Source organism: Pelodiscus sinensis, chromosome 16 (genome assembly GCF_052426305.1).
Source record: "Pelodiscus sinensis isolate ZL-2025 chromosome 16, ASM5242630v1, whole genome shotgun sequence".
NCBI classification, from domain to species: Eukaryota; Metazoa; Chordata; order Testudines; family Trionychidae; genus Pelodiscus; species Pelodiscus sinensis.
The window spans coordinates 12,722,278-12,750,262 of NC_143067.1; the positions used below are offsets into that span (position 1 = coordinate 12,722,278).

Consider the following 27,985-nt stretch of genomic DNA (forward strand, 5'->3'; position numbering starts at 1 on the left):
TTAAAATCAAAAGCTTTTTATTGCAGCATAAGTCCTTAATTTGCAATATTTAAACACATACAAGCACATTAAAATAGATTAACAGCAATCTGAAATAGAATAGCTATGATATAAAGTATTTGTTCTATGTGTAAAAAAAGTTAGTGAATTGGATAAAGAGACACTGCAAATACAGTTTACTCAAAAGTTCCATTTAACTCCCTATCAAGCAGGCAAGTTTTAGACTTCCTTTACAACACATCAGAAAGTCTAGAACAACTGCAAAACTTTGTACTAAAAGTATTTAATGGAACAAATTTAATTCAGCAGAAGCCAACAGGCTTAATTTAGTTGGAGAAAGAAAAGCCCTCTATCCCACAGACATCTTTTCAATGTGTCTACTGTTAAGTATACTAGATTCTATTTTCCATTTTAATTCTAGCACTGTTACTGAAGCATTTTGTCTAGATGCAGTTCATTTAAGTAGTTGAGATACTTTTTATAATTGCTTATTTGAACAGTAAGCAAAAACCTTGATCTAACCAGTTTACCATGTAGGCATCATATCAGGGAACCACAATCTTCCAAGGTGTTTAGAGACTTCTGAATGAATTTGATCCAGGTTGTAATCATTATCTGGAATTAGCACTTCCTCCATAATAGAAAGCTCAGTTAGCCTTCCTCCACACATTTTTACAAACTCAATAAAACCTCTGCAGGTAACCTCACACTCACCAAGGCCCATTGCTGTTAGGTTCTTACAGCGTTCAGCAATACAAATGAGTTCATCATCCAGTGGCTGAAGACCATTAGCGCACACCACCAATTCAATCAACCTGGGGCAGTTCATTCCAATACGACCTAGCATGGCTTTGCTTACTGCCCGACCAAAGTAAAGGTGCGTGACAGGAGTTTCTTCTCTGAAAAATGCATCAAATTCCTCTTCATATAAAAAGAAGTACATCACAATATTGACTTTGGGGGAGTGCTTAACAAGTGCATCCCAACTTTGCTTTTTAATAGTATGAAATTCAGTTTGTCCAGGGTTTTCACTCACAACATCTATGCGAAGATGTTCAAGGTTCACATGTTTCTCACTTGAAAGAGCCAGCAGCAGTTCATCACTTAGTATGTAATAATTCAAAGCCAGTTCCCTAAGACCATGACACTGATCAGCAACACAAAGAATTCCTAAGACAAAAAATTTGAAATACATAAATAATGTACATTTCTTTAACAAAGTTAAATATACAAATATATATTGTGTTTTCATTAAAAGTTTCTCAAGCCACTAAGCTGTGTATTATTCTTAAGAAAACCCATAATCCAGAACATCGAATATTTCCAGAAAAGTTGTAGTAATATTAATAGATTTTAGAAAAGCTACACACACAAAAATCTATTAGTCTGGATTTCATGTATCCAAGGATACTGAAGGACTTGGCAGATGTCATTGCAGCCTTTGGCCATTATCTTTGAAAACTCGGAGATTGGGAGAGGTCCCAATTGATTGGAAAAAGGCATATGTATGTCCATCCTTAAAAAAGGGAAGAAGGACAATCCAGGGAACGACAGAACGGTCAGCCTCACCTCAGTCCCTGGAAAAATCATAGAGGGGATCTTCAAAAAATCCATTTTGAAGCACCTGGAAGAGGGAAAAGTGACCAGGAATAATCAAAATGGATTCACCAAGGGCAAGTCAGGCATGACCAACCTGATTAGCTTCTATGAGGAGGTAACAGGCTCTGTGAACATGGCGAAGTCGGTGGATGTAATATACCTCGATACTTTTGAGACTGTCTCCCACAATATTCTTGCCAGCTAGTTAAGGAAGTATGGATTGGATAAATGGACTGTAAGGTAGCTGGAAAGCAGGCCAGATTGTCAGACTCAATGGAAAGTGATCAGCAGCTTGTGTGTGGCTGGTGGTCCATTTCAAACAGAGCACCCCAATGATCGGTTCTAGGGGATTTCATCCTCAGCAAGTTTGCGGATGACACTAAGCTAGGAGGAGAAGTAGATACCCATTGGAGGGTAGGGATAGGGTTCAGAGTGACTTAGACAAAAAGGAGAATTGGACCAAAAGAAATCTGATATGGATCAACAAGGATAAGTGCACAGTCCTGCACTTGGGATGGAAGAATCCAAAGCATTGTTACAGGCTGGGGACTGACAGGCCAAGAAGCAGTTCAGCAGAAAAGGACCTGGGGATTACAGTGGATGAGAAGCTGAATATGAGTCAACAGTGTGCCCTTGTAGCCAGGAAGGCTAATGGCATAATGGGGTGCATTAAGAGAGTATTTCCAGCAGATTTAGAGAAGTTATTATTCCCCTTTATTCGGCATTGAGGAGGCCACATATGGAGTAATGCATCCAGTTCTGGGTACCCCACGATAGAAAGGATGTGCACGCATTAGAGGGGGTCCAGCAGAGGGCAACCAAAATGATTAGGGGGCTGGAGCACATGACCTACAAGGAGAGACTGAGGGATTTGAGCTTAGTCTGCAGAAGAGAAGGAGAGGGTATATCCGATAGCAGCCTTCAACTTCCTGAAGGAAGGTTCCAAAGAGGATGGAGAAAGGCTGTTCTCAGTAGTGATGGATGGCACAGCGAGGAGCAATGGTCTCAAGTTGCAGTGGGGGAGGTCTAGGTTGGATATTAGGAAAAACTATTCACGAGATGATGGGGAGGCATTGGAACGTATTACCTGAGATGGTTGAATCTCTATCCCTAGAGGTTTTTAAGTCCCGGCTTGACAAAAATCCTGGTTGCGATGATTTAGTTAGCGCTGGTCCTGCTCTGGGAAGGGGGCTGGACTCAACGACCTACAGAGGTCTCTTTCCAGCCCTAGGATTCTATGATTTCTGTAGGTTGTGAAAAGGTCCAAAGCTATCAACTTTACAATAGTTCATGTTTGATGGCATCCCTAAAAGCTCTCTCATTTAAAAAAGTTTGTATAAAATATAAAGAGATTAAAGAGAAGTGAAAATTGGCTAAATATGGAATTTTCCTATTCAATGGCTCTGCTACTTTTGTGCATTCATATTTGCTTACTTTACTGATTATTCCACACAGTGTTTTTTACTCCTCTTAGTCCTAGGATACCAGACACCTGTAAGAAAGTGAACTGAACTATAGTGTATTTCAAGTGTTTTCTCAAAGTGGCCCATGGACCCACTCAGAGAGAGCAGATACCGGACTGTTGTGGTTTACTTACTGGCTACTCAGACACAGAGCCTCGTGGCTCCTCTTGACTGCAAACGGCAAACCGTAACTAATTGGAGCAGCAAGGCTCTGTGTCTGCGGAGCCAGTAAGTAAACAAACAGCAGCAGTTTGGTAGCAGCTCTCTCAGAGACCACTTTGAGAAACACTGGTCTATTTGTTATATCAAGAGAACAGCTTACCAACTGTTCATTCAGTTACACTTGTAAAAAGCCACTGAGTGCAATGAATACAGACTAGCACTAACAAGGCATGAGCTGAAGAGAAGTTGTGCATCTGTTACCGAAGGGAAATTTGGTCTGCAGAAGCTTTAACTAGTAAAATTTAAGAATACATCTTTATTTTAGTTGTGAAAACTGCAACTAAACTGACATCTAAAGCCTCAGTACACAATTGGACTCATTTCATATTTGTGTAGAAAAAAAATCTTCACAAACTTCTTTAAATCATTAAGATTTTTTAAGACTCAGAACACACAAAGTTTATCACTGTTAAAGTTGTGATGACCAGACATAAATATATAACAACATTTACAATAGTACCTCACAATTCAGGAAATTGAAAATTATTTAATTTCCCACAACACATTTGTATTAGTTTCTTTTGTACTACATTACTTGAGTTGAAAAAGTACAGCTTTATGGGTCTTAACTGTTAAATAAACACTATACAGCATGTATTTCTGTTCATCTTACCTTATTAAAAACAATTTAAAGTTTAGAAAATAACTGTGCAAGCTATGAGCAGTTCATGAATTTTAAACAACTTCATTATTTCAAGTAAAATTACATCACAAAGCTCTGTCCGTTATATTTATGCTACAGAAAGAGACATTACTACAGTATATGTAATTAAGTACTTGCACTCATATTGGACTACTTGCACAAGAGTCTTTAAATCTAAAATTTTATTTACATCTTTACAGAAATAAAAAAAGCATTCTAATGCTTTTTTAAGAATCCCCAAAACAGGAATAAAATCAGAAAAATTTTAAGTCACATGAAAGGAATATCAGTACTAGTCTGATGCTTTCCTTTCACTTTGCTCTAAAAAAATCCTTGATATTAAGATGATATTTTTCCACCCTCTAGACAACTGAAAATAGTCAAGTGGAAGGTTGTAGTACCACCTTTGAGCTGACAATTTGCATGAAATATTTTAAGTGAAAGAATAAAATATTCCAAATGTAAAGTACATGAAAACAGGTTAACAGAAATACATCCTCAACAGTAACTATTGCATTACTATTCCCCCTCCTTTTTAAATAGACTTACTACTCACCAGCAGGTGACACATGAGGACAGCTACTCATTTTTAATAGTTTTAGAGTATCACTATTGTTAGCAACAAGAACCTTTAAAGATGGATCATCAACTGGTGTGTCATCAATTCTGATGGATGATAATGACTTGGAGTTTACAAACACTACTGTCAATGCTGATGCAAAATGAGCCTGTTCAAAGAAATTGAGGAAGGAGAGAGAAGAGAGTGTAAGTTATCCTTCAGTGGACATTAAATGTTATTATATTCATAGCATAATTGAGTGAACTTTTGTCTCGTAGCAGAATCATTAGTTTGTTAAATGTGCTGAAAAGGGAAATTAGCATATTTTAAAAAAATTATTTAATTCCTGAAATTATATAATAAAATACTTGTTCTTAACATAGGGGTTATTTTAATGCTTACACAGTTAACACAAGCATTTCTGCCCTCCTCCTCATTTCCCCTCTTTTCAATGATAAAAGTGTACACGATGAAGAGCTTGAGCTAGCTACAGATTGCCAGTAAGTAAAAAAAACAAATTAAAAAATATTCTGTTTTCCAGCAAGACCAGAACAGAAAATTCTCTGAATTAATATTTGATTGAGTGGAAACTGAGCCCTTGCAGGCTACATGCACATACTGGCCCCCCCTGCCCCTCATGCTATAGAGGCAGCAGTGTGCAGAGGAGGAGGGAGAAGATGGTCTGGGCTGTGTGTAACCCAGCACATTAACTGATGAGCCAGTGAACTCCAACCTTTACACACCCAAGATCACGTTTTAAGTGTCAGGGCAAGCCAAGGTCTACCCCATCCCTTCGTTGGGGTCCTACCCTGTCCATCACTTGCTGTCCCCAGCCCTTACTCACTCTCACTGAGCTGAGACAGAAGGTGCGGGCTCTGGGGTGGGAATGAGGGATTTGGGTGTGGGAAGGGATAAGAGGTAAAATTTGAGTGCAGAAGGGTGGAGGAGGAGATACTGGCTCAGGGAGGGAGCTCCAGGCTGGAGAGAGTGTTGGGGTCAGGTGGAAGGTTGGAGTGCTGAGCAAGCTGCAGGTATGTGGGGGGACAGGAGTTTGGGTTAGGGTGTATGAAGGGCTCAGGGCAGGGGGGTTGGGTGTATGATGGGCACAGGTTTGCAGTGTGTGGGTGGTACAGGAGTGTTGTGACAAGATTGGGGATGTGGGAGGTGCAGGACTTTGGGGATGTGACAGGGCAGGAGGTTAAAGTGTGTGATGGGCTCAGGGTTGGGGTGCAGGAGTGTTATGATGCTGCAGCCAGATGAGTGCTTGGCTTCAACTGGGGGGCTTGCTGGCCAGGCTTCATTTTTAAATAAAATATGTGCAAACACAGAAGGTTTCAACATTGTCTTTATTTGTGTGAGAGGGGAACCTTTTTTGGGTCAGGGGCCACTGACCCACAGGAAAAAAAAAATCAATCAGGGACCACACGAGAGATGCAACAAATACCCAGCCCCTACTGAGACACCTCACTCCCCTGGCACTCCAGGCTGATGTGGGGTGGGCAGTGTAGGTAGGACTTAGGTTCAAGGTCTCAGGCCAGATCAACTCTTCAGGGGTTCCAGGGTTTTGCAGACCCCCCTAGCTCTGGGGTGGGGCCAAAAATGAGGGGTTAAGTGTACAGGATAGGAATGGGGGTGCAGAACCTGGGTAGGAGGTATGCTACAGGAACAAACTGGAGGTTGGTGTCTGGCCAGGAGGAAGGGGGCAAGAGCAGGGTGCTGGTGGGTGCCTGGGCAGGGGAGAGGGGGCAGGAGTAGCTAGGCAGGTACCTGGGGGTCTCCAGGAACGAGTATCTCTGGGGCAGGATCTACAGGCAGTGATGGAAGAAGCACGTGCCGCTCCTTTAAGAAAGTCAGATGCTCAAAGTCCAGATCCTTTGCCATCATGTTATATCCTCCTCCCCAGAGCATGGGGGAAGGTAGGGTGGATAAGGAATCATGCCAGCTACTGTGGGGAGTGGAGGAACAGTGCACACTTCCTAACAAGCTGGATCAAGAGCTTTGGGACTTCCCACTCAAGAAGCCAGCACTGGCTCCAATTTTGTGAGGGGTGGGAGGTTGTAGTGCCAACACGGGAGCCTCATTGCAGGGGAGCATTGGTGACTGCATAGAGATTGACTGTCAGGGCTGATTGCAATTGACTGGTTGGTGCCCACTGTGATGAGCCTGGGCTTATCACTTAACTGTGTGCCAGGATGCACATACACATCCCTATTAAGCACTATGCCTTAGCACTCACTGAAATGTATTAGACATAAGCAAATGCCTACCTTCCCAACTGAGATCATAATCAAGTTGTCACATGATCAGAGTTGTGGATATACACATAATAGACTGACTTCTGTAAAACTCAGATGAGCAAAAAGTTCTAAGAATAGGGTGATGTCAAATGCATGTCATTCTTTAAAATACAATTATGAAAATAAATGTTTAGCAAGAAATAGAACTCTTGTGCATTTGTGTACTTTAAAGGGTTGGGTTTATAAAAATTACTTTTTTAAATTCAAGATCTACATAGCTTATTTAACACCTAAGCATCATGATTTGTTATACTGTCTAGCAAGGTAAAATTTGAGAATCCATAAGACATTACCTTAGAGACATTCATAAAGCTTGGTTTCGCTGTTGAAATCAAACCTAATGTCTTGATAGAACAATTCACCAATTGAGAAAGGATATCACAGGCAGCTTCTGCAGACTCAGTACTGCTATCAACCTTAAAAAAAATTAAAACCCAAAAAACACTTTGTATTGCTTCTTAGAAAGTCAACACCTTGATAAAATATATATTTTAATAGCCAAAACAGAGTAGCATCAGTTTTTTAAGCAGAAGATAGCACTTTAGCAAATAAAAGTTGGTATAAAGAAAAGAACGTGAAACTTACTTGTAAGTGGTTAATAATTTGAAGGCAGTAAACTCTCATGAAAAGTACTTGCCTACAATACTTATTACACTGTGTAATTATCCTGTTCTGATAATCCTGTTCTGATAGTCCTGATAACACTAAACATCTTACGGTGATCCACTCATCTTTGATTTGTCTTATCTCTGCATTTCTTTTCAACATCCCAATTTGCACATGTCTAGTATTGAATTTCAAGTTAATGTCTCTCACTATAAAAACAATTTCCTGCAGGACACTGTCATCATGTCAGTGTGTCCCGCTGCCTACCTCCACCCTCAGCAGCATGCCCTCCCCTCCAAGTACTCCATGGGAGAGAGCACCAGGGCTAGCATGGCCTCAGACTGGACCTCTTCAGCAGCAGTAGGGGGGAGAGAGCCAGAGCTGACTACCCCAGGGAGAGGGGGATTGGCGAGCATAGCCCCCTAGTATACCATAATTCTATATCTGATGCTACTTGATAAGTATGAAAATACAGTCAGACTTTTAGAGTCTATTTTGGTCTAAAAACAAGATAAATAAATAGAAGTTACCCAGAAAAATGATCCAGAGTGTACACAGTGCAACCTAGTGAACCTGATTCCCCAAGCCTCTTTACATCTTTATCTCAGTTTCCACATCTGTAAAATGGGGGTGATACCTTCCTTTGTCAAGAGCTATAAAATATGACCTCCATATTGTCATCTGGATCACTAATCAGATAATATATTAAGGAGCAAATCAGTTTTATTAAGTGAAGTAGCTACTTGTACTTAAACGAATTAAAAAGTTAACCGTGGACTGCTAACAGAACTGCATCACAAGAACTCTGAAGGCAAGAAAGGAAGGACATTATTAGCAACTGCTGTTAATTTCCTTTCTTATTTGCCTTCAGAGTTCCTTAGTTTGTGAACACCATAGGGAGAGTTAAAGTCATTCCCTGTGTGCTGTTAATAAACTAAAGTGCTTTTTTTACTATAAACCCACCCATTTAAATGGACCAGATTACAACACTGTAGTCCCAAATTAAAACCAGTCTTCCAACAGAAAAAATTCTCTACTCTTCATGGTACGTGTCCAAGACAAGCTACATTAAGATCATCATCTGAATGGTCTAACACCCGAATCAAGGGCAGACTACATTAAAGCAGCATTCTGACCATGAACTTTTACCATGTGTATAAACATTATTGTGCTGTTTTAGATATTAATATTTCTCAATCACCTAAACAAAAAAATCACCAAAATAAAAGTTGAGGATTAATCTAGACAGCACTTATTGCCACTATAACAAAAACCTCAGTAAACAATGTTCATCCTAATCTTACAGCAGGGCTACTCAACATGCAACTCGTTTCTTTGCAGCCCGCGGGTGAGAGCTAAAACAAAACAATTAAAAAAAATAGCCAATACAATAGTCTTCTGTTGATGTACGTTTTTAGTAGTTACATTCCTGGGCTGTCATCGGGGTAGAAATCTGGTACACTATATATTGCATTTTATTAATATCAGCAGAACTGACTTAAATGGGGCCTGCATATTGTGTAATCTTGCCTTAATCTTTGTATTCATGCCTGTCAGTGTGAAGAGAGCCAGTTTCGTGTATTTGCATATATTTTCATGCAACCATGCTTAAGTTTCAGCCCTTGGCATGTCCTGTGAATATCACTGTGGTTGCCAGGGCTTCCAAAGTTGAATAGCCCCGTCTTAAAGTATACTTCCACTGACAATACTGGTTTTATAATTTTTCAATACAATATGGTAAACTACTACAGTGGTCTTCAACCTTTTTAAGCACGAGATCACTTTTTGAATTTAAGTGCAATTGAAGATTTACCTCAAACCCAAATACCCGTATCCCCCATCTTTGTGCTCCTTCTCCGAGGCCCCATCCTTGCTCATTCCATCCTCCCTCCCTCCCCGCTCACTTTCACCAGGCTGGGGCTGATGGTTGGGGTGCAGACTCTGGTCTTGGATTAAGGGATCTGGAGTATGAGAGAGGCTCTAAGTTGACCTTGGAGCAGGCAGTTGGGGTGCAGGAGGGAATCTAGGAGCAGGCTCGGAGAGGGTGTTGGGAAACAGGGGTACTAGGGCAAGGGCCTAGGGGTGATGTTCATAACTAGGGTAGGGTTTCATTCACTCCGGCTGGGCCTCACGGACCTCAGGTGGCTCCTAGGTGGTGGTACAGTAGGGCTAAGGCAGGCTCACCCCTGCCCTGGCCCTGCACCATTCCCAAAAAGCAGCCAGCAAACTCCCTCCATCCCAAGCCCTGTTATATCCCCTTTCTGCTCTGTGGAGATAGGATACAGAGTAGGGGAGGGGGGAAGGGAGGGCACTCCAACATCGGCACCCTCTTCTCCCTCCCCTGCCCAGCAAGCAGGAGATTCGTGAGGGGACAGCTCCAAGGCAGAGGGCAGGAGCTGTGCAGCAGTGGGGGGAGGGACAGCTGAAATGCTGACACTTGATGGCCTCTTGGCCAAACCAGTCAGGATCACCTCTCAGAGGCTTCAAGATCTACCAGTAGACCAGAATCTACTGGTTGGTGACCACTGAACTACTATTTAAGGTCACAATTTTAACAGTGCTGTACAAAATTAATGTTTCTTTGGAAATAAAACACTAAATGAACTACAACAGGCTATGAAAATCACGTGACATAGATCCTATTCATGTATAGTAAGTACATAATTTTAGAAACTGCTTCCTTCTGGGAAAAAATATGGTATTCAAAGATGCTTGATGCAGCAACCATCCATGCATTCAATGAAATATTCATACCAATTTATTCTTAGAAAAAGTTTTTGAACAGAGAGATGTAATAAAATTAACAGACATGCAAACCCAATTGTCAAGTAAAAAGACAAAACAAGCCTCCACTATCTTTACCTTGAAGCTGACATACTGCAGATGATCAGCATGTTTCTTGATAATTTGCTGAATGAGATCAGGGTGAGTAGACTTTAAATAAGAAGTAGCTGGTTGGTTAAGCTCAAATTCAAACTTCCTCCACAGGTCAGGGATATGAAAAACTTCATTCCATCTTCGGCAAACAGAAGATGCCCGTGCTCGATCAACTAAAGGCAGGAACTGAAAAATATGTAAAACTACATGGAGGGGCAGGGTTCCCCAGTCCATCAATGTTTGCAGGTGAGACTTGTCAAATGCTGATCCATAGAAACAAGTCTTCAGTTTTTTTGACCTTTGTGGTGTTTGGAGAACCGGGTTCTCAGTTTTAACAGTCTGCCTGATTCTCTTCATTCTCAGAGCAAACAATTTCAGGTACTAGAGCAGTGTGATGTAATGAAGGTACACTGCTTTCTGTACGTTTTCAAGTACAGTAGATCTCTAAAAAAAAAGTACAAAAGATCAGGAAACCAGATAAAACACGCTAGCCTAAGTAAATCTGACTATCATACAAAATGTCTGCACTAGATATAATGTACTGTCATTTCCATACATATGGTATGCTCCACAACAATTAATGAAACCAAGTTTTCTAGGTCCAGATGAGCTACCCAACGGCAGTTTCATGTGATAGTACTTCATGGAAGTACACTATCAATTGCTTCTTCAAACAAAAACAAAACAACCAACCAACCGAGCGAGATAACCATATGCATAAGTTTCAACTGAAAATAAACCGACTAAGATTTGCTAATAAGTAGGCTCAAACTAGAGAGTACATCAGTAATTTCTTAGTATATTTCTGTCTCTTAAGACTCACTATCATGTGTATTTTTCCCCCAAAGTGATGGATGTGTGAAATATCATGCTACTTGTCTTATTTTCGCAGCCAAAATGGCAAAATAGGGCTTACCTACATATGGACACTTATGGCAAAAATTAATCCAAATGAATTAAAGGTGTGAATTTAAATTAATTAAAGGTGTGCAGTTGATTAGTTAAACTGCATTGAGTAAGAGTATCCACAGTGTTTAGTGTTAAAATGACTACAGGCAGTCCCCGGGTTACGTACAAGATAGGGACTGTAGGTTTGTTCTTAAGTTGAATCTGTATGTAAGTCGGAACTGGCGTCCAGATTCAGCCGCTGCTGAAACTGACCGCCAGTTCTGACTTACATACAGATTCAACTCAAGAACCCCAAACGTCCCCAAGTCAGCTGCTGCTGAAACTGATCAGCGGCTGATTCCAGGAAGCCTGGGGCAGAGCAACTCTGCCTCGGGCTTCCTGTAGTCAGCGCTGGTCAGTTTCAGCAGCAGCTGACTTGGGGACGCCTGGGGCAGAGCAGCTGGGGTGCTGCTGGGTTGCTCCAGTAGCACCGCTCCTCGGGCGCTACTGGACCAACCCAGCAGCACCCCAGCTGCTCTGCCCCAGGCGTCCTGATTCAGCCACTGCTGAAACTGACCAGCAGCGGCTGAATCAGGACCTGGGGCAGAGCAGCTGGGGTGCTGCCAGGTTGGTCCAGTAGTGCCCAGAGTGGCGCTGCAGGACCAATCGGCAGCACCCCAGCTGCTCTGCCCCAGGGTCCAAAACAAAAGCCTGGTCTGCTGGGGGGGAGGGGGCACACTAGCTGCGCCCCCCCCCCCCCCAGCAGACCAGGGACACGGGGAGCAGAGCCACAGCGGCAGCGGGGTGCCGCGCCTCTGAGGCTTTGCTCTGGCAAAGCCTCAGAAGCGCGGGAACCCACCTGGTGCCCCTGGTCTGCTGGAGACGGTCTCCAGCAGACCAAGGGCACCGGAGCAGCTTACGAACGGGGCTCTCTCGCCCCGGAGCTCGTAGGTAGCAATCCGCCACCTCGACCTCCGGGGCGAGAAAGCCCCGTTCGTAAGTGCAGATCCGACATAAGTCGGATCCGCATAAGTCAGGGACTGCCTGTAGTTCAATGAATTAAGCTAAACCAAGCTAAGGTAACTCCATAACAGTGTCAAAATATGGAATGAATGTGCGTCTTACTCAATCCACTTTAGCTATATGCAGGGCTTGACAAACAATGTAATCTAGTCACCCATGGCGAGCAGATTCCATCCCGGAAGAGCCGGCGCAGAGTGATCTGCGCATGCGCAGAACCACGTGGCTGGCAAGCAGGGCTTGCCGCTGATTGGCAAGCCCTGGCTATATGGATAAATCTCTAACATTTCCATGTAACCACATATTGCTCTCATATAACTTTGTATTAAGAGAAATTTTGTAAGTCATATATATATAGGTCTTTTATTAATATATCTTTGTGTTAAGCCTTCTTATAGAATCCCTTGTATTAAGAGAAACTTTGTATCCAGTCTCTTCCATAGAAACTTTGTATCAACCCTTTATGTTGTAGGCCTTCGGAATAGTTAAGGTAAAGAAAAATATTTTTCTAGGAGTATAATAGATCTCTCCCTTTTCATGGATTGCCCTGTTGAAATTAATGAGGTGTGAATGGAGAGGGTGTGAAAGGTGAGCACCTCTAGCAGCAGTTGAAAGGCTGGAGAGGGGTTGGGAGCCAGATCCAAGGACAGTAAGACTTGTGAAGTGAGCTCATTGAAAAGAAAATTGGACATATAGATGGCCTTGGGAGTCGAGCATTAAGTACATGCCCTTGGAAGGACCCTCTGAAGCAGCATTAAAAAAGGTCCCACAAATATCTCACCGCATATGTAGGTGATGACTAACTGGCTGCATGACAGGGACAAATATGAGGCATCTTGCAGGGGGACCCTGGGTTTTTGTCTTGTCAACATCCGAGCATCGATTTGGTTCAGCAGAAGCCCGGCTCCACTCCCTCCCCATCTAACTCACTTGGCTAGTGCAGTTAGGGGAAGCAACTATTAGTAACAAGATGGAGTATGCATGTACTGTATCATATGCATATGATAAAGCATTTATTGATCTATCTATGCTCAGTTAATACGGTATGTTGCCTTATCGCCCTGAAAAAGATCCCATGTGCTTCTTTTAAGCATAACAGCTAACTGGAATTAATTCTCCTGTGTAGATAAGATTAAGTGCCACTGCATTGTGAAGGATCACCCCCACGTCATCTAACAACTTGTATAGGTAAAACTAATTAAATTAAGCTCTCAATATCTGTTTTCATCCATATACTTTTTTATGGCAAGACAAATACATACAATATTATTGCACATAAAAGCAATGCAAGACACTGATCAAGCAAAGCAGATGAACCTGCAGTATAGATTTTGTATCCTAAACCTAGAATTTCAGTGCTTTTCAAATACTTCACTTTTTTAAAATGTGAACTCATATTACACAGTTGACAAAACATAATGGATGAAAGATGAACACTCTAATGCTTTATTTATACATTTACCTAGGCTACAGACATTTATCTGACACTTGGCTCCTATACTAGGGGTGAATTCCAAGAGAGGAGAAGCTGCTTTTGTAGTTAGCTAGCCTTAGTCTTTGATTAAACAAAGACTGTGAATGGCTGGCTAACTACAAAAGCAGCTTCTCCTCTCTTGCTAGTCACACCTCCAGATCAGCTAGCTACTAGAAGTGGGCCTCATCTTCCCTGATTGGATCCACCTCTTCATCTCTAGCCTGATTCTGCCCTGCATATTAATACCTGCCTCTGGAAATTTCCACTACACACATCTGACGAAGTGGGTCTTTGCCGACGAAAGCTTATGCTCCAACACTTCAGTTAGTCTATAAGGTGCCACAGGACACCTCACGGCTTTTGTATGGTATTTTAAGTAGGTCACCATATTGCCATCCTTTACTTCCATGCTGCCTTCAGAGCTGGGCAGCTGGAGAGCAGCAACTATTAGCCAGGCACCCAGCTCTAAAGGCAGTGCCCTGCCAGAAGCAACACAGAAGTGTAGCAGTACTGCAACCTTCCTAAAATAACCCTGCTACTTCTCCCTGCCAAAACACCTTTTTTGGGGTCAAACCTCTTTTAACTCTGAAATTTCACAATGTTGTAATTGTAAACAACTGAAATCAAATTTACAATTCTTAAAAACTTACAACCTCAAAATGGAGCAAAACGGACCATGAATTTGGTAAGACTCTACATGTTGAACTCTATGGGCCAGATGTCAGTACATATTATAATTTAAGATACACACAGGAATGTATAAATTAAACCTGAACACAAACCAAAGTATATTAATCCAAGATGACATGAATACAATCTCTAGAGGGTTTATCAGTATGCTGCAGAAAGAGAGTTCTGACTGAATGTCAACTCTTCTCTACAAACAATGTCCATGAAAACTAAACAAATCTCACCCAATATTTCACAACTTACAGAATACTGTAGAACAGTGGTCTCCAAACTTTTTACACAGACGATCACTTTTTAAATCTCAGAACAGGCGAAGATCTACCGCCCTGCCCCTTCCTTGAAGACCTGCCCTCTCTATTCTCCTCCTGTCCATCACTTGCTATCCCTAGCCCTTACTTACACACTCTGATAAACAGTTTATTTTTAAATTATGCAATATAGAAAATTAAAATAACGTGTTTATAGTTATGAAATAAATGGTCTGTTTTTTATTCATGCTATTTAAATCTAAAATGAAGCATTTATAATTATGCATTTTGTGGGGTCAGAGTTCTGCAGCTGGGAGCAGGGGAGAGGGAACAGGGTGCTGGGAGGGCAGACGACAGGGTTCTGCAGCAGGGGACAGGGTGCCAGTGGGACAGAGTTCGGGAAGTGGGGACGGGAATGGGGACAGAGTTCTGTAGCTGGGCACAGGGGAGTAGGGTCTGGGGAGTGGGGACAGGGTGCCAGTGGCAGCAGAGAGTCCCCTGCATCTGCCTCCTCCGAGGATTTCCCCCCCCCCCCCCGAAAGGGAAGCCAGCACATGCCTCCTCCGGGCCGGGCCCAACTCCCTCTCCCTCCCCCCCCGCGGGGCAGGGAAACCCCCTCGCGTGCCTACCCCGGGGACAACCCCCCCTCCCGTGGCGGGGCCAAACCCCCATGGGCGCCTGCCCTGGAGCCAAACCCCCCTTCCACAGCGTGGCCTGGCCCATCCCCTCTCCTCCCGCAGCGCGGCCAACCTCTGCGGGCACCTGCCCTGGGGCCAAAACCCCCCTCCCGCAGCGCAGGCGGCCAACCCCTTCCTGCTGCATGGCCAACCCCTGCGGGCCAAACCCCCTTCCCGCAGCACAGCACGGCCCAGCCCAGCCAAACCCCGGGGCTGACCCCCACTCCCATGGCACAAGGAAACCCCTGCGCTCAACTCACCCCTCCAGCGCTGGTGGCACAGGGAAGCCTCCGCACTCCTCCTCCGGGGCCGATGCCTCCTCCCCCAGCATGCAACAGAGCTGTGGGAGGGGAGCAGCCCGTGCACTTCCGGAACTAGAGGTAGGTAGTGGGGCTTCTCGGGGGTAGGGAGAAAATGTGAGGTAGGGTTGCCCGAACGCTTCGCGATCGACCAGTCAATCACGATCGACAGGTTGGTGACCACAGCTGTAGAAGCTTGAGACAACTAATCTCAATGATGAAAAGCCTAACTTTGTGTGTATCTGTAGGTCAGTTCTGAAAAAACTAAACCCATTTCTGAGATACAAAGTGGGTGAGGTAATATATTCTGTTGGTGAGAGAAGCAATCTTTTACCGGACAATATAAACTGGTCTAATAAAAGATATTACCTAACCCACCTTGTCTGTCAAATATCCTGGAACAAACATGGCACCAACAAACCCTTTGTCTTTTTAGTCCAGGAACTTTAAAAGAAATTTTTACCAATTAAAATATGGACAGTAACCCTTCACTTTCTATATATTAATGGTGTATCAAAACTAAATCCAGTATTTCTCTCAAACATCCAACTACTTTTTGAAATATTGTTGTACTTTCATATTTTTCAGGAACTTGCAGGATCCTGATATGATCTGCTTATGTCCCACTAATATCCCTATGGGTTGGAGACCAAGAGGGAAATTGTCCAAGGCACAGAAGGTAGTTGAGGCAAGCCAATAGGAGTTGAATGCCTAGACTTCCAGCTGCACCTTTATGAAGGCAACCAGGGGAAAGGGTAGTAAAGTTGTGTACATGGGGAGTCGGTGCAGCTGGAGTAGGCAGGCCTCCAGCCCCACTTACAGCCTTGCCCGCTCCACTGAGGCACTGCCCCTACCACAGGGAGGGGAGGAGGAGCAGTGTGCACCCCAAACCACGGGGAGGGGAAGAGCACACACGTGCCCCAGCATCCCCAGAGCATCAGAGGGAAGAGGCCATACAGCCTGAGCACCCCCAACCCCAGAATCAGCAGGAAAGGAGGCAGCCATGGCTTCAGCTCGTCCAAGCCTTCGTAGCAGCAGTAAGAGGCTGCCACATGGCTACAGCCTCCCCGTGTCCCAGAGTAGTCAGAAGAGAGGCAGCTGCATGGCCTGAGCCGGCACATGTCTCCACATCCCCAGGAGCAGAAGGAAGGGAGGCAGCTGTGCAGCCCGAGCTGAGCCAACCCAAACCTCCCCATCCCCGAAAGCAGTAGGAAGGTAGGAGGCCACATGGATCCAGATTCCCAGGCCCAATGGGCACTGGGAAGCAACACAGCAGCGTGGCCTGAGCCACCCTAGAGTACTGAGGGCAGGCGCTGGGGGCAACACCACCCCACCCTCAGAACGCCTACAGGAGACATTCTGGGGGTGGTGTGTGGGCAGGGCCAGGTACCCCAATCCCTGAGGAAAGTGGCTGTAAATGAGTCAGTGGTTTGTTCTAAACCTTAGAAGATCACATGCCTCTATCATAACTAGAATCCTTTTTAGTCACTTTGGCAGATGTCAGAGACAAAGTGAGCCCATAGGCTTTAGATTTGATAGAGCTTCATCATAAAAGAAGAATCTTAGATGGACATATGGTCAATGTTGTTATAAGCAGTTTGTTACACTGAGGATGTTTGAAAATTAAGTTTGCTCCCAATATGCTTCTGTTGCCAGTCTGAAGCCATTTTTAAGACTATGACACAGAAACGATGTTTTTATGGTATCCTCGTCCACTGAGAAAAATAGCAACTGTATTGTCCCCAATGCAGAGGCTATGCAAAGCTTTCACATTTAATGCCAGAATTAGTTTCTGGAATCTAGAATGATGAAACTAAAGATCTGGCTGTAGTAATCCATGTTCTGAGATGAAATGACAGTTTGAGAAAATTGAAAGATGACACTTTCCACTACTAATGCGACCTGATTTTGCAGGGCTTAGTAAGGAATTGAACGAGACTGTAGGTTTACATCACTTGGAAGAACAGGAAATAAATATGTTCAATGCAGAGAAATGCCAGCGGAGAAGACATCTATTCATAGAACTAGTTAGAACGCTAGCTCACTATGATCCGCATCCCTGTTGTCTATTTTGTAGATAGATGACTTTATTCACCAGAGAAATTATTCCAGCAATAAATCCATTTTAAAGACTATGGTGAAGTATGATCATATTTACAAACAACAAAAAACGAAGAACACAAGTCAATTCACAGAAGGTTATGAAGCTCCTAAGACACTGCATATGATTATTTCAGAAGTATTTTCCCCACATACACACCTTGAAAGGTAATCAGGTCCAAGAATAGGAAACAAGTAGTATGAAAATCTATTGTTTCACTATCTAGACTACCGTAACTGAGACACAAAAATATTCTGCTCTTTATCTAGTCAATTTTGCTGTACTTCAGTTTTGTTGTGTAATCTTCACACAGAAATAGGGAGAGGAAAACCACATTAAAAAGAAATGGTGATTAAACCATAATACATTAGAAGATAACTGAAGTTTTGTCTTTAACTGATTAAACTGTACTGTATTTTCCGGCGTATAGGGCGACTGGGCGTATAAGACGACCCCCTAATTTTTTAATTAAAAGATAGGGTTTCATCTTATACCCGAGCGCCCCTCCGCCTCCTTTGCTCCCGGTGTCCCTGGTCTGCTGGAGACGGTCCCCAGCAGACCAGAGGCACCGGGAGCAAAGCCGCAGCAGCTTTGCAAAGCCTCGGGGGAAGCCGGCGGGGGGGGCATCCCAGGCGCGCCTGGGATGTATACCCCGCGTACAAGACGACCCCCGATTTTTGGGGGATGTTTTTTAACATAAAAAGTCGTCTTGTACGCCGGAATATACGGTAAATTATTCTGTTCAAACAGACAAGTTTCAAAACTAAATCAAGAATTTGATGTTTACTAATTTAAAAAATATAAGAGCAGCATATTAGCTCATGTTAATATACCCTTAGGCTACGTCTAAGACTGGCATGATTTTCCGCAAATGCTTTTAACAGAAAAGTTTTCCATTAAAAGCACTTGTGGAAAAGAGCATCTAGATTGACACAGACGCTTTTCCGCAAAAGCACTTTTTGCGGAAAGGCGTCTGTGCCAATCTAGACGCGCTTTTCCGCAAAAAAGCCCCGATCGCCATTTTCACAATTGGGGCTTTTTTGCACAAAACAAATCTGATCTGTCTACACTGGCCCTTTTGCGCAAAAGCTTTTACGCAAAAGGACTTTTGCCTGAACAGGAGCAGCATAGTATTTCCGCAAGAAGCACTGATTTCTTACATGAGATCGTCAGTGTTCTTGCAGATATTCAAGCGGCCTGTGTAGACAGCTAGCAAGTTTTTCCACAAAAGCAGATGCTTTTGTGGAAAAACTTGCCAGTCTAGACACAGCCTTAATGTGTTGCTTCATTATTCAGTTTTTGACAAAAGGGTCTGACTTACCTGTTAAAATATTTACTAAATGGCTCTGCAATTTGATAGCTTCCCATTATAAAACTCTGTTTTTGGTTCTTTGTAACTATGCAAACTTTAAACTTCCTGGGATGAGTTTTTCCAGGCCACATGTCTTCCTCTGGCTGAATTTTTTTTTTTTTTTAAACAAAAATGCAGTCACCCGAAATAGCTCAGCTATTCTAACAATAAGGAATAGAGTACATGCTTTCCCATGTTACTTCTGGCATCTTCTTTGATAAGCAACTAAAACCCTTCACATGAAGGATTTTCATTTGGAAGGGAGTCAAAGGTACACCTTGATATTTCTATGAAAATCTGTCCAAATTAGGCCAAGTTCGACCTTTGACAAACTGCAGTATACATATGGTTCAGACTTATTAGCACTTCACAGCTAAGTTTTCCAAAGATTTTGATCACACACCCCAACCAGGAGCTGAGCAGGACTTTGCCTGAAATTGTAGCACAAAGATGCTGCATGCCAGTCTGGAAACCAGACCTGAGTGTTGGTCTCAATCTCAACTACATAATTGCTAGGCTCAGGTAAGATGGAGATCTCAATTTAAATACAGATGGAAAACAGCAAAATTAGGTGGAATAGATTATGACTAGATGAGCACCAACGTGAGGAAGAACAAAATCTGAGAAAGTGTTGGAGAAACTAGGACTAGCTGGACAAGTAGCCTGGAAAAAGAGCCATGACATACTAGATGTGGAGCCTGAGGAAAGAAACCACAGGGATAGGAAACACAGGCGGTAAATGATTAACAGATACTGGAAGCCCAGACAAAGAAACTAGGAAAGGAAGTCTCAGAAGTGGAAACTGGCGTTTGCTAGGTAAGGAAAATAGGACTAGGAATCATGGGTGGGGAAGAGACAGGGCAAAAGAGGTCATAATTGAAAGAAAATGGGAACAAGTCTGTGCAAGAGACTCCCCTCTGGAGCCTCAAATACTCTGTCATAAGAACGCGTGGAAAAAATGTTGCGCATATCCATTACAATGGTCATATAAGGGCAGGGTGTGTATGTGTATGAATTAAGGTTACATTTGGTAACCTTAATTCTAGCTTTTCCAAATATTGCTTCCCTTTGCAATATTTTTAGTGAATCTTTATAAATGCTATTTATTATTCACTTCAAAATTTCACAACTATTAAACACTGCTAAAATTTTAAATCTGTACATCATCTAAATGATACAACTATGAAACCTGTGCATGCACTCTCTAAATATAAAGGGTCATTTGCTCAGAAATGGACATCTGGTACCCAGCACAGATAAGGAGGTAGCATACAGAGGCTTGTCTAACCTGTGGGTGCTGCCATTGGTCTCCAAGGACGGTCTTGGCAACTGAGAATCATGAGAACACAATGACTGTGACCACACCTCAAATGCTAGGGAGGGGCCAAAATACGGAGTAAGTACCTTGTAAATGCTTAAACATGCTACATAAAATGCAGACTGCAAAACGAACAAAATATGGGTAAACAATCAGTTGTTTTGAGTCTGATATAGTTTTGGCATTTGATATATTTCTGCAATATTTTAAAACTCTTGCAAAGTTGCACCACACTGTTACGTGATACCAAATGCAGAACCACAAACTGAAAAAAAGTTGACTATATAACATGTACAGTTTCCAGATAAATAGATCTCTAATTTTTTTTTCTTTTATAGATAAATATTCACAGAACCTTCTGTTCTATTCTGGTATTAATTAAAATAGTTGTATTTGTGATACTATATTGTAAACTATTATTTAAAAATAGGATGTGACTACTACTGAAGTTAACTACAGTCTAATTTCCAAGTGATATAATCAAGGCAGCCTTCAATCAGAGGTGCACATGCACACATACCTCCAAAGAATGTGGAAGTTCCTGTCTAACATCAGCACCTTTCAGGTATTTGAACATCCATACCATTGCTGAGCCATCCTGTGTGTGTGAAAGGATTCCTTAACCAGAAGGCAGGGAGGAGTCCCAGAAGATGAATTGACCTGTAAAGTCATTGACCAAAGACAAACTGACCTGCAAAGTCTGAGAAGTCCATGAGGGACTTTATTAGAATTCTTAAAGAATTCTTAAAGTATTTTAATTAAACCAAGAGCACTACTGAAAGACTAGTCTCAACACGTTCATCCAGCAGTTTTGCAAAAGAACAGGGAACTCCAAGGAGCATGGCTCTCAACTGGTGCCAAATTATTCTTTCAGAAGGGACCTGTTAGCAGCAGCTATACTATTACAAGGATTTTAAATGCCATATTATCAAACCACCACAAAAATACAACATTCCTCTTGATCAAGCAACTCTCTAAAGGGGTACATACTTCCATGCATTGGCAGGGAACAAGAAAGAATATCAGAGTTGGGGAGCTGTACTTGTCTGATTTTAAGAAGCCAAAACACAAGACAGAATCTGTGTGGATAGCATTCCGAATTTTTTTTTTTTAACTTTGATGTCTCGGTTACAGTAATCTTGTGTTACCCGTGCACATCCTACCATTACATGATATTCCTAACAGAAGATTTTTTGAAGTTGACTGTACCCTTTTGATGGTTCTGCACATGCATTAACATTCTTGCAGAAAGGTATCAGCTGTTACAGTATACAAGAAAGCTCTGACAGTAAATACTTTAATTAGTAATTACACAAATAAAAACAAAGCAACTATGACATAAAATATCTGAGCATATTGTATAACTATAAAGCTATAGAACCAATATAATTAGATCTAAAAGCCCAATTGTGTAAATTGTACAGGACATTCAATTTTCTTACCTAAAGAAAGCTTCCAAGTTACGGTGGGTAGTGGGTGAATGAACTGTGATAGCCGCGGCCATGGGGCATTCACCAGCATCTGTCCGCTTTCACTTCCTGTCTAGATAAAAATGCCACAAAAAGATTTTAAGTTCAAAAATTAATGCTGAGTCTCCATCTTGTATAAGAATGAGTGTGGTAGTAAGGAACTAGTCACCTCATTAGCCTTTTTCTTTCCTATTGACGTTTATACAGAGAAATATAGCAGCTCCCAGCACAGCAAAAACAAATTTTGTTGTCAGCCCAACTTCATGGATATATCCACATATCTGCATGTGCAAAAACGATCTAGGAATTTTGTATCCATGCAGGGCTTTAGTCATTTAGTTTTAATTAGTCATATTTGTTACATTTCTTTAACAAAAGGTATAAGGAATTGAAGTAGTAAACCACTTATGCAGAGAAGTCAATGTGAAGTGAAAGTCTAAAGTAAATCCAACCAAATGTTGTAAGAGCTAAAGAGCTACAAGATCTGACTATAACTGACAACTGCACACAAATCTTAACATAAAAATTGATACTACCAACCTCATCACTAAACTGAAGGGAATAATTAAGTATTTGTACGGGGTACAGATAGCTGTTTTGCCTTATTGTTTAGCTTAACATCCTATTGGTGTTAGAAGCACACAAATAACTTTCTATTGCTACACAAACTACTGAACAAGTACAGGAAACAAGGATTGTGAGAAAACTACATAAAGATACTCATTCTTCAAAACAGACATTCTTTAGGCAACTTGGAGTGGTGTCGGAAGCCACAAATTGGGAAAGAATATAGAGCCATGCAAGGTTGGCCAAGGGGTACGCCACAAAAGAGGCCTGAGGGAAGTGGTCTAGAGAAGTATGTTGCTGACGGGAACAAACCTAAGGGGCAGGTGTTCAATGATTGCTTTGATAAAATGTCTCTTGCAATCCACAATGTCCCAATAGGTTTTGCACAAACTGATAAAGTCTTACACATCTTACATAAACTTGCTGGCATAAGATAACTATGCCAGAAGATCCATACACTTCCCCTTGAAGTTTTTGACCCTGGTACTGAATGGTAACATTTGAGAAATTCAAGTGCAGACAAAATACATGTTGTGAGAATGTTTGTATTCTGAAGGAAAGAATTGCAGAACAAAACAATGCTGGTTTTATACAGTTTCTGATGTGTTGTAGCCTGGTTCCTCCTCTTGGTGATGTGGGCAAGTAAAAAAAGTGACCTAGGCTAGTGAGAAAGATTTGAAATATCCAACCAGAATAAGAGTTGAAAGCAAGACAAAAGAACGCATTTTGTGCAACTCAACTGGCTTATTAAGCTAAATGCATCTCAGAAAGTACATATTTGAATTAAAATAGCTGTAAATAGCTAAAATGTATGATATATGCTTGGGTTTCATCAGCAAGTCTGATTTAGCATGCTTTCAAGACAACTAAGATTAACAAGCTAGTTAGTTTTCAAGGTGCAAAAGTTACAATAATGTGGCCTATCCTTTATAACAAAACATTGCTCATCACCACAAAAAGATAATAGATCTCTTTGAAATATTCTGGGGTTCTAAATAGAAATCAGAAGATAGCACAGGTTTTACTGTACATATCTGGAACTTAAGCATCCAGAAAACTGTAGAAACCAGCACATTTCTGACACGGGAAAGGAAACTGGCCCTTTAAGTGCACTATATGGATGGTACAGGAGTGTTGTGGCAGAAGACTGGGGATGAGAGAGGCTCAGGACAGGGGGTTCCAGTGTATGATAGGTTCAGGTTTGGGTCCGGGGGAGGAGGGTGGTGCAAGAGTGTTATGATGCTGCAGCCAGTTAGGGGCTCCGTCCCAATTTGGGGCTTGATGGCCAGGATTCATTTTTAAATAAAATATTATGTCAAACACAAAATGTTTCAGCATTGTCTTTATTTATGGGGGAGGGGGCGGGGAAACTGTTTTGAGTCAGGGGTCACTGATCCACAGAAAAGTCAGTCGGGGCCATACAAGTGAGATGCTTAAAAAAATAACTGCTCCAAACCCCCTCCAAGCCTCACTAATGTGGACCCAACTGTGCTGGTGGGGACAGGGTGCTAGAACAGGGTGCTCGTGGGGGGGGTCTGGCCAGGAGGAGGGGACAGAGATAGCTGGGGCCAGTACCTGGGGATCCCGGATCTCAGGAAGCGCACTGAATGCTCTTCCCCTCCCCATTTCTCCTCCTCTCCCCCCCCCCCACTCTAACCTAGTCCCTTTCCCCAGAGCCAAGGACGCACACCCCTAACCCAATCCCCACAGAGCCAGGCACTGGCCCCCCTCTACACCAATCCCCCCTCCAGTCTAACCTAATTCTCAGGTGCTGGAGCCACCACCACTGCGAGAGCCGTGCATCTCCCTCCAGGTGCTGGGGCACATGCGCTGAGCAGCTGGCACGCTGAGTGGCCGGTGAGCCGTGCGCACACCCTCTACCAACCCGGTTCCCCTCTCCTTCCCCAGAGCCAGGCACCTCCCCTCCCCACTCTAACCCAATCCCCCTCCCCCACTAACTTTATGCCCAGGTCCCAGAGCCACCGCCAGCCCTCAGCAGGCAGCTGCTAGCACGTGGAGGCTGGGACGCTGTGTGCAACCTGGCCCACACGTGCAGGATATGACGTAGTGCACTGGGCGCTGTGAGTGGAATGGCGTGGGCCATGAGCGCACATGCGGCTCACAGTAGCCTGGCCGTGAGAGTGGCTGACCTGAGCAGTTCCAGGTTCCATCCCGGCTCCATCAGGAGCTGCAATTTTTCCCCACTAGGTCCTAAATCCTAAATTAAGGGAAAGTCAAAGCTTAAAGAAATAAGAATCAAGGCAGTAACAGGAAACCGATTATAATCACCAGCTAAGATGGGACTACAGGCAGTCCCCGAGTTACGCGGATCAGACTTCTGTCGGATCCGCAGTTACAAACGGGGCCCTCCCTCTCCCTGGTCTCCAGCAGACCAGGGAGAGGAAGCAAAGCAGCGGAACACGCGGGCAGCGGACAGCCCAGACGCGTCTGGGCTGCCCGCATGCTCCGCAGCTTTGCTCTGCTTTGCTCCCCGTCCCCCTGGTCTGCAGACCAGGGGGACAGGGAGCAAAGCAGAGCAAAGCCACAGAGCCTGAGGGCAGCAGGACAGCCACGGCGCGTCTGGGCTGTCCCGCTGCCCCCGTGCTCCGCGGCTTTGCTCCGGACGCCTGTGGTACAGCAGCTGAGGCGCTGCCAGTTGGTCCCGTAGCGCCGCTCTGGGCGCTACTGGACCAACCCGGCAGCACCCCAGCTGCTCTGCCCCAGGCGTCCTGATTCAGCCACTGCTGGTCAGTTTCAGCAGCGGCTGAATCAGGACGCCTGGGGCAGAGCAGCTTGGGAGCTGATGGGTTGGTCCAGTAGCGCCAAGGAGCGTCCCCAAGTCAGCCGCTGCTGAAACTGACCAGTGGCTGACTACAGGAAGCCCCTATCCCGGGCTTCCTGGAATCAGCCGCTGATCAGTTTCAGCAGCAGCTGACTTGGGGATGCCTGGGGTTCTTAAGTTGAATCTGTATGTAAGTCAGAACAGGCGTCCAGATTCAGCCGCTGTTGAAACTGATCAGTTTCAGCAGCGGCTGAATCTGGACGCCAGTTCCGACTTACATACAGATTCAACTTAAGAACAAGCCTACAGTCCCTATCTTGTACGTAACCCGGGGACTGCCTGTACTATTATTCTAAAGGAAAGACAGAGGTAGACATTTTTTAAGACAAACATAATCCAGGCCAGGATGTTAATGGTTAACCACTGCGGGCTGAAGCAGCCTCCTGCCCACACAGATGGGAGGCTGCTTCAGCCCCACATGGCCTGCAACAGGCAGGGGACAGCCCCCTTCTGCAGTGGTCCCAGTAGCACTCCAGCTGGGCCGAAGTATCCCCCTGCATTTAAAAATTTAAACTTAACATTAAACCGGTTAACTAATTAAATGGGATTTTACATCCCTACTGACAACTGGAATACACTTGCTTCAGGACAGTATTTAAATGTAAAAAACTCATAAAAATGGTTTGTCATTCCTCCTGCCTTTGCTGTATGATATCAGAGTACAGGTGATGACTAGGGATGTTAGCTATTGGATAACAGAACAGTCAACTAACCATCTGAATTCGTAGCAGTTAGTCAACTATTCTATAGCCCCTGGGAAGCGGGACTGGCAGCAAGTGCAGTCCAGCCCCATCCCCAGAGAGTTTCCTGACACCACCGCCTGCCACTGCCTCACTAACAAAACGAGCAGCGCGGGGTGCCAGGCAGTAGCTGGTCTGCAAGGGAAGCCAATTAAAAAACCAGCTCCCTGCTGTCTCTGATAAAGGGATGGCAGCAGTCCTTGAAGACTGCTGGGGAGTGGAGTGGGGGTGTGTGTGTGTGTGTGAGAGAGAGAGAGACAGAGAGAGAAGAATGGGGGAGGCTGCTGCAGCATTTAAGCCAGCTCCCCCCCAGCACTGGCTCCTGCTCCCATCTTGCTGCCTCATACAGATGGAGCAAGGGGGGGGGAAGAGGAGGAAATGCAAGTAGTCAACTAGATTAACCTAGGCTTAGCGGTTAGTGGACTCCTTGCTTACATCCCTAGGGATGACACAGTTACTTTAAATATGAAGATGGGCTCCAGACTTCCAAAAATTGTTCTCACCCATTAGCCCACATAATTGAAAAAAAAAAATGAAGCTACTGATTGAGTTCTGTATTTTTACCCATGACTATGAATTGTTTTTCCAAATACTAAAATAGCTGTTACTCAGAAATCTTGTTAAACTCCTGTTTGAAAAGAAGTCCCCTTTTAATTTTTGTTAAAGCTGCTTTTTAATCCCCTTATTCTGTAATTATTCAATGTTCCAATGAAACACTTTTAAAAAGTCCCCCTTTCAATATTTTTAACTTATAAAGTATAAACCTATTCTTTATGGAATAACAGAAATCAAGATGCTCTCTACAGTTTTTCCTGCAGCATTTCACCCTAATTAAGTAGCATATTGTATCAAACTTAAAACATTCTACCCTTTTAACTTGACACTCTCCTTTGGTTACAGTTTGTACAGACCAACAATTATAAGAAGTCTTTGGTGACACTGCCCCAGTTCAGCTCCATCTACACACTGAAAGGTGACATCAACTCAGTCATGCCTAACAAAGTACCACTAAAACATTTGCTCCTTTCAGCTGTATTTCAGTATTACCTCTCTTCTACAATATACCTGACCCTGCCAAGTCTCTCACTTGAGAAGAGATATCCAGTATTAGACACTGAACTTGATGTCTGATGGAAGATAGGCCACGGGATGTTTCATTTTCATCTCTCTCGCTCCCAAACACCAGTCTGAAAGAGCCCATCCGGCACAGGGGAGGTGACTAGAATAACCCCAGCAGCTGGGCCGCTGTTTATAAACAACCCCGGCAGACACCACGCGAACCGGACAGACGTCAGGAACAGAAGCAGCTTTGGAGCTCAGAGTGAATTAGGGGCTAAAGGCCAATTACCCCGCACCGCGGCAGTTCCTGACTTTACAGGTTAGGGCTCTAGCGCCCCGCCCCCCTCTCCCCAGTGCGCCCCTCCTTGGGCCGCGCCCCGCCCCCTTCACCTCTCCTTCGGCCGCGCCCCGCCCCCTTCTCCCCAGTGCGCCCCTCCTTGGGCCGCGCCCCGCCCCCTTCGCTCCTGCTTGGGTCGCGCCGCGCCCTGCCCCCATCTTCCCAGTACGTCCCTCCTTGGGCCCGACCCCGCCTCCTTCGCCCGGGCCCCGCCTCCCGTCCGCCCAGTGCGCCCCTCCTTGGGCCGCCCCGCCCCCATCTCCATAGTGCGCCCCAAGCCCCGTTCGCTGCCCCCGGCACCCCTGACCCCAACGCAGCGCGAAACACGGCAACAGCGTCCGCCGCCCCGCCCCCCCCAGCGGCCCGCTCTCCCAGGTCCCGGCAGGGCCCTATTGCGCAGCAGCTAATCCCCCTCGGCCGCCGCGCCGACCAGCAGCGCGCTCCCCCGTCTCGTCCCCTCTCACTCACCGCTGCGGCCGTGATGCCCCCGCCGGCTGACTGGGCCAAAAAGCTCAGCTCCTGAATCTAGGCCAACCGGGAGCCAGCAGAGCCACGGTTCGCTGCCGCGCCTGAGGGGGGGAGGAGCTCTTTCACCAACTCCCCCGCCGAGCACGTTCCGCGCGGCGCATGCGCAGACCG

The 27,985-nt window shown here is 44.2% G+C and overlaps 1 protein-coding gene across 7 annotated transcripts; it reads right to left on the bottom strand.

The window, feature by feature from the left end:
* LOC102459928 (F-box/LRR-repeat protein 21) lies at positions 1-27,985 on the bottom strand. Of its 7 annotated transcripts, none has more exons than XM_075900433.2 (8): positions 27,815-27,985; positions 21,775-21,874; positions 20,853-20,930; positions 20,303-20,387; positions 10,252-10,710; positions 7,077-7,199; positions 4,484-4,655; positions 1-1,170 (listed from the first exon to the last, which is right to left on the bottom strand). In XM_075900433.2, exons 5-8 carry the CDS (start codon positions 10,621-10,623, stop codon positions 527-529), a joined length of 1,311 nt encoding a protein of 436 aa, XP_075756548.1. In that variant the 5' UTR covers positions 10,624-10,710; positions 20,303-20,387; positions 20,853-20,930; positions 21,775-21,874; positions 27,815-27,985; the 3' UTR covers positions 1-526. The 7 variants fall into 7 exon arrangements, with proteins under 7 accessions (XP_075756548.1, XP_006116090.1, XP_006116093.1 ...); XM_006116028.5 differs by having other exon boundaries at positions 20,853-20,992; XM_006116031.5 differs by lacking the exon at positions 20,303-20,387 and having other exon boundaries at positions 20,853-20,992; positions 21,775-21,870.

Coding starts and splice junctions, on each gene's coding strand:
- LOC102459928 (XM_014569989.4), bottom strand. CDS start 10,623: ATGAAGAGAATCAGGCAGACTGTTAAAACTGAGAACCCGGTTCTCCAA. Junction 4,656..7,076: donor GCTTTATGAATGTCTCTAAG/GTAATGTCTTAT, acceptor TTCTTTGAACAG/GCTCATTTTGCATCAGCATT. Junction 1,171..4,483: donor TCCTCATGTGTCACCTGCTG/GTGAGTAGTAAG, acceptor TTTTTGTCTTAG/GAATTCTTTGTGTTGCTGAT.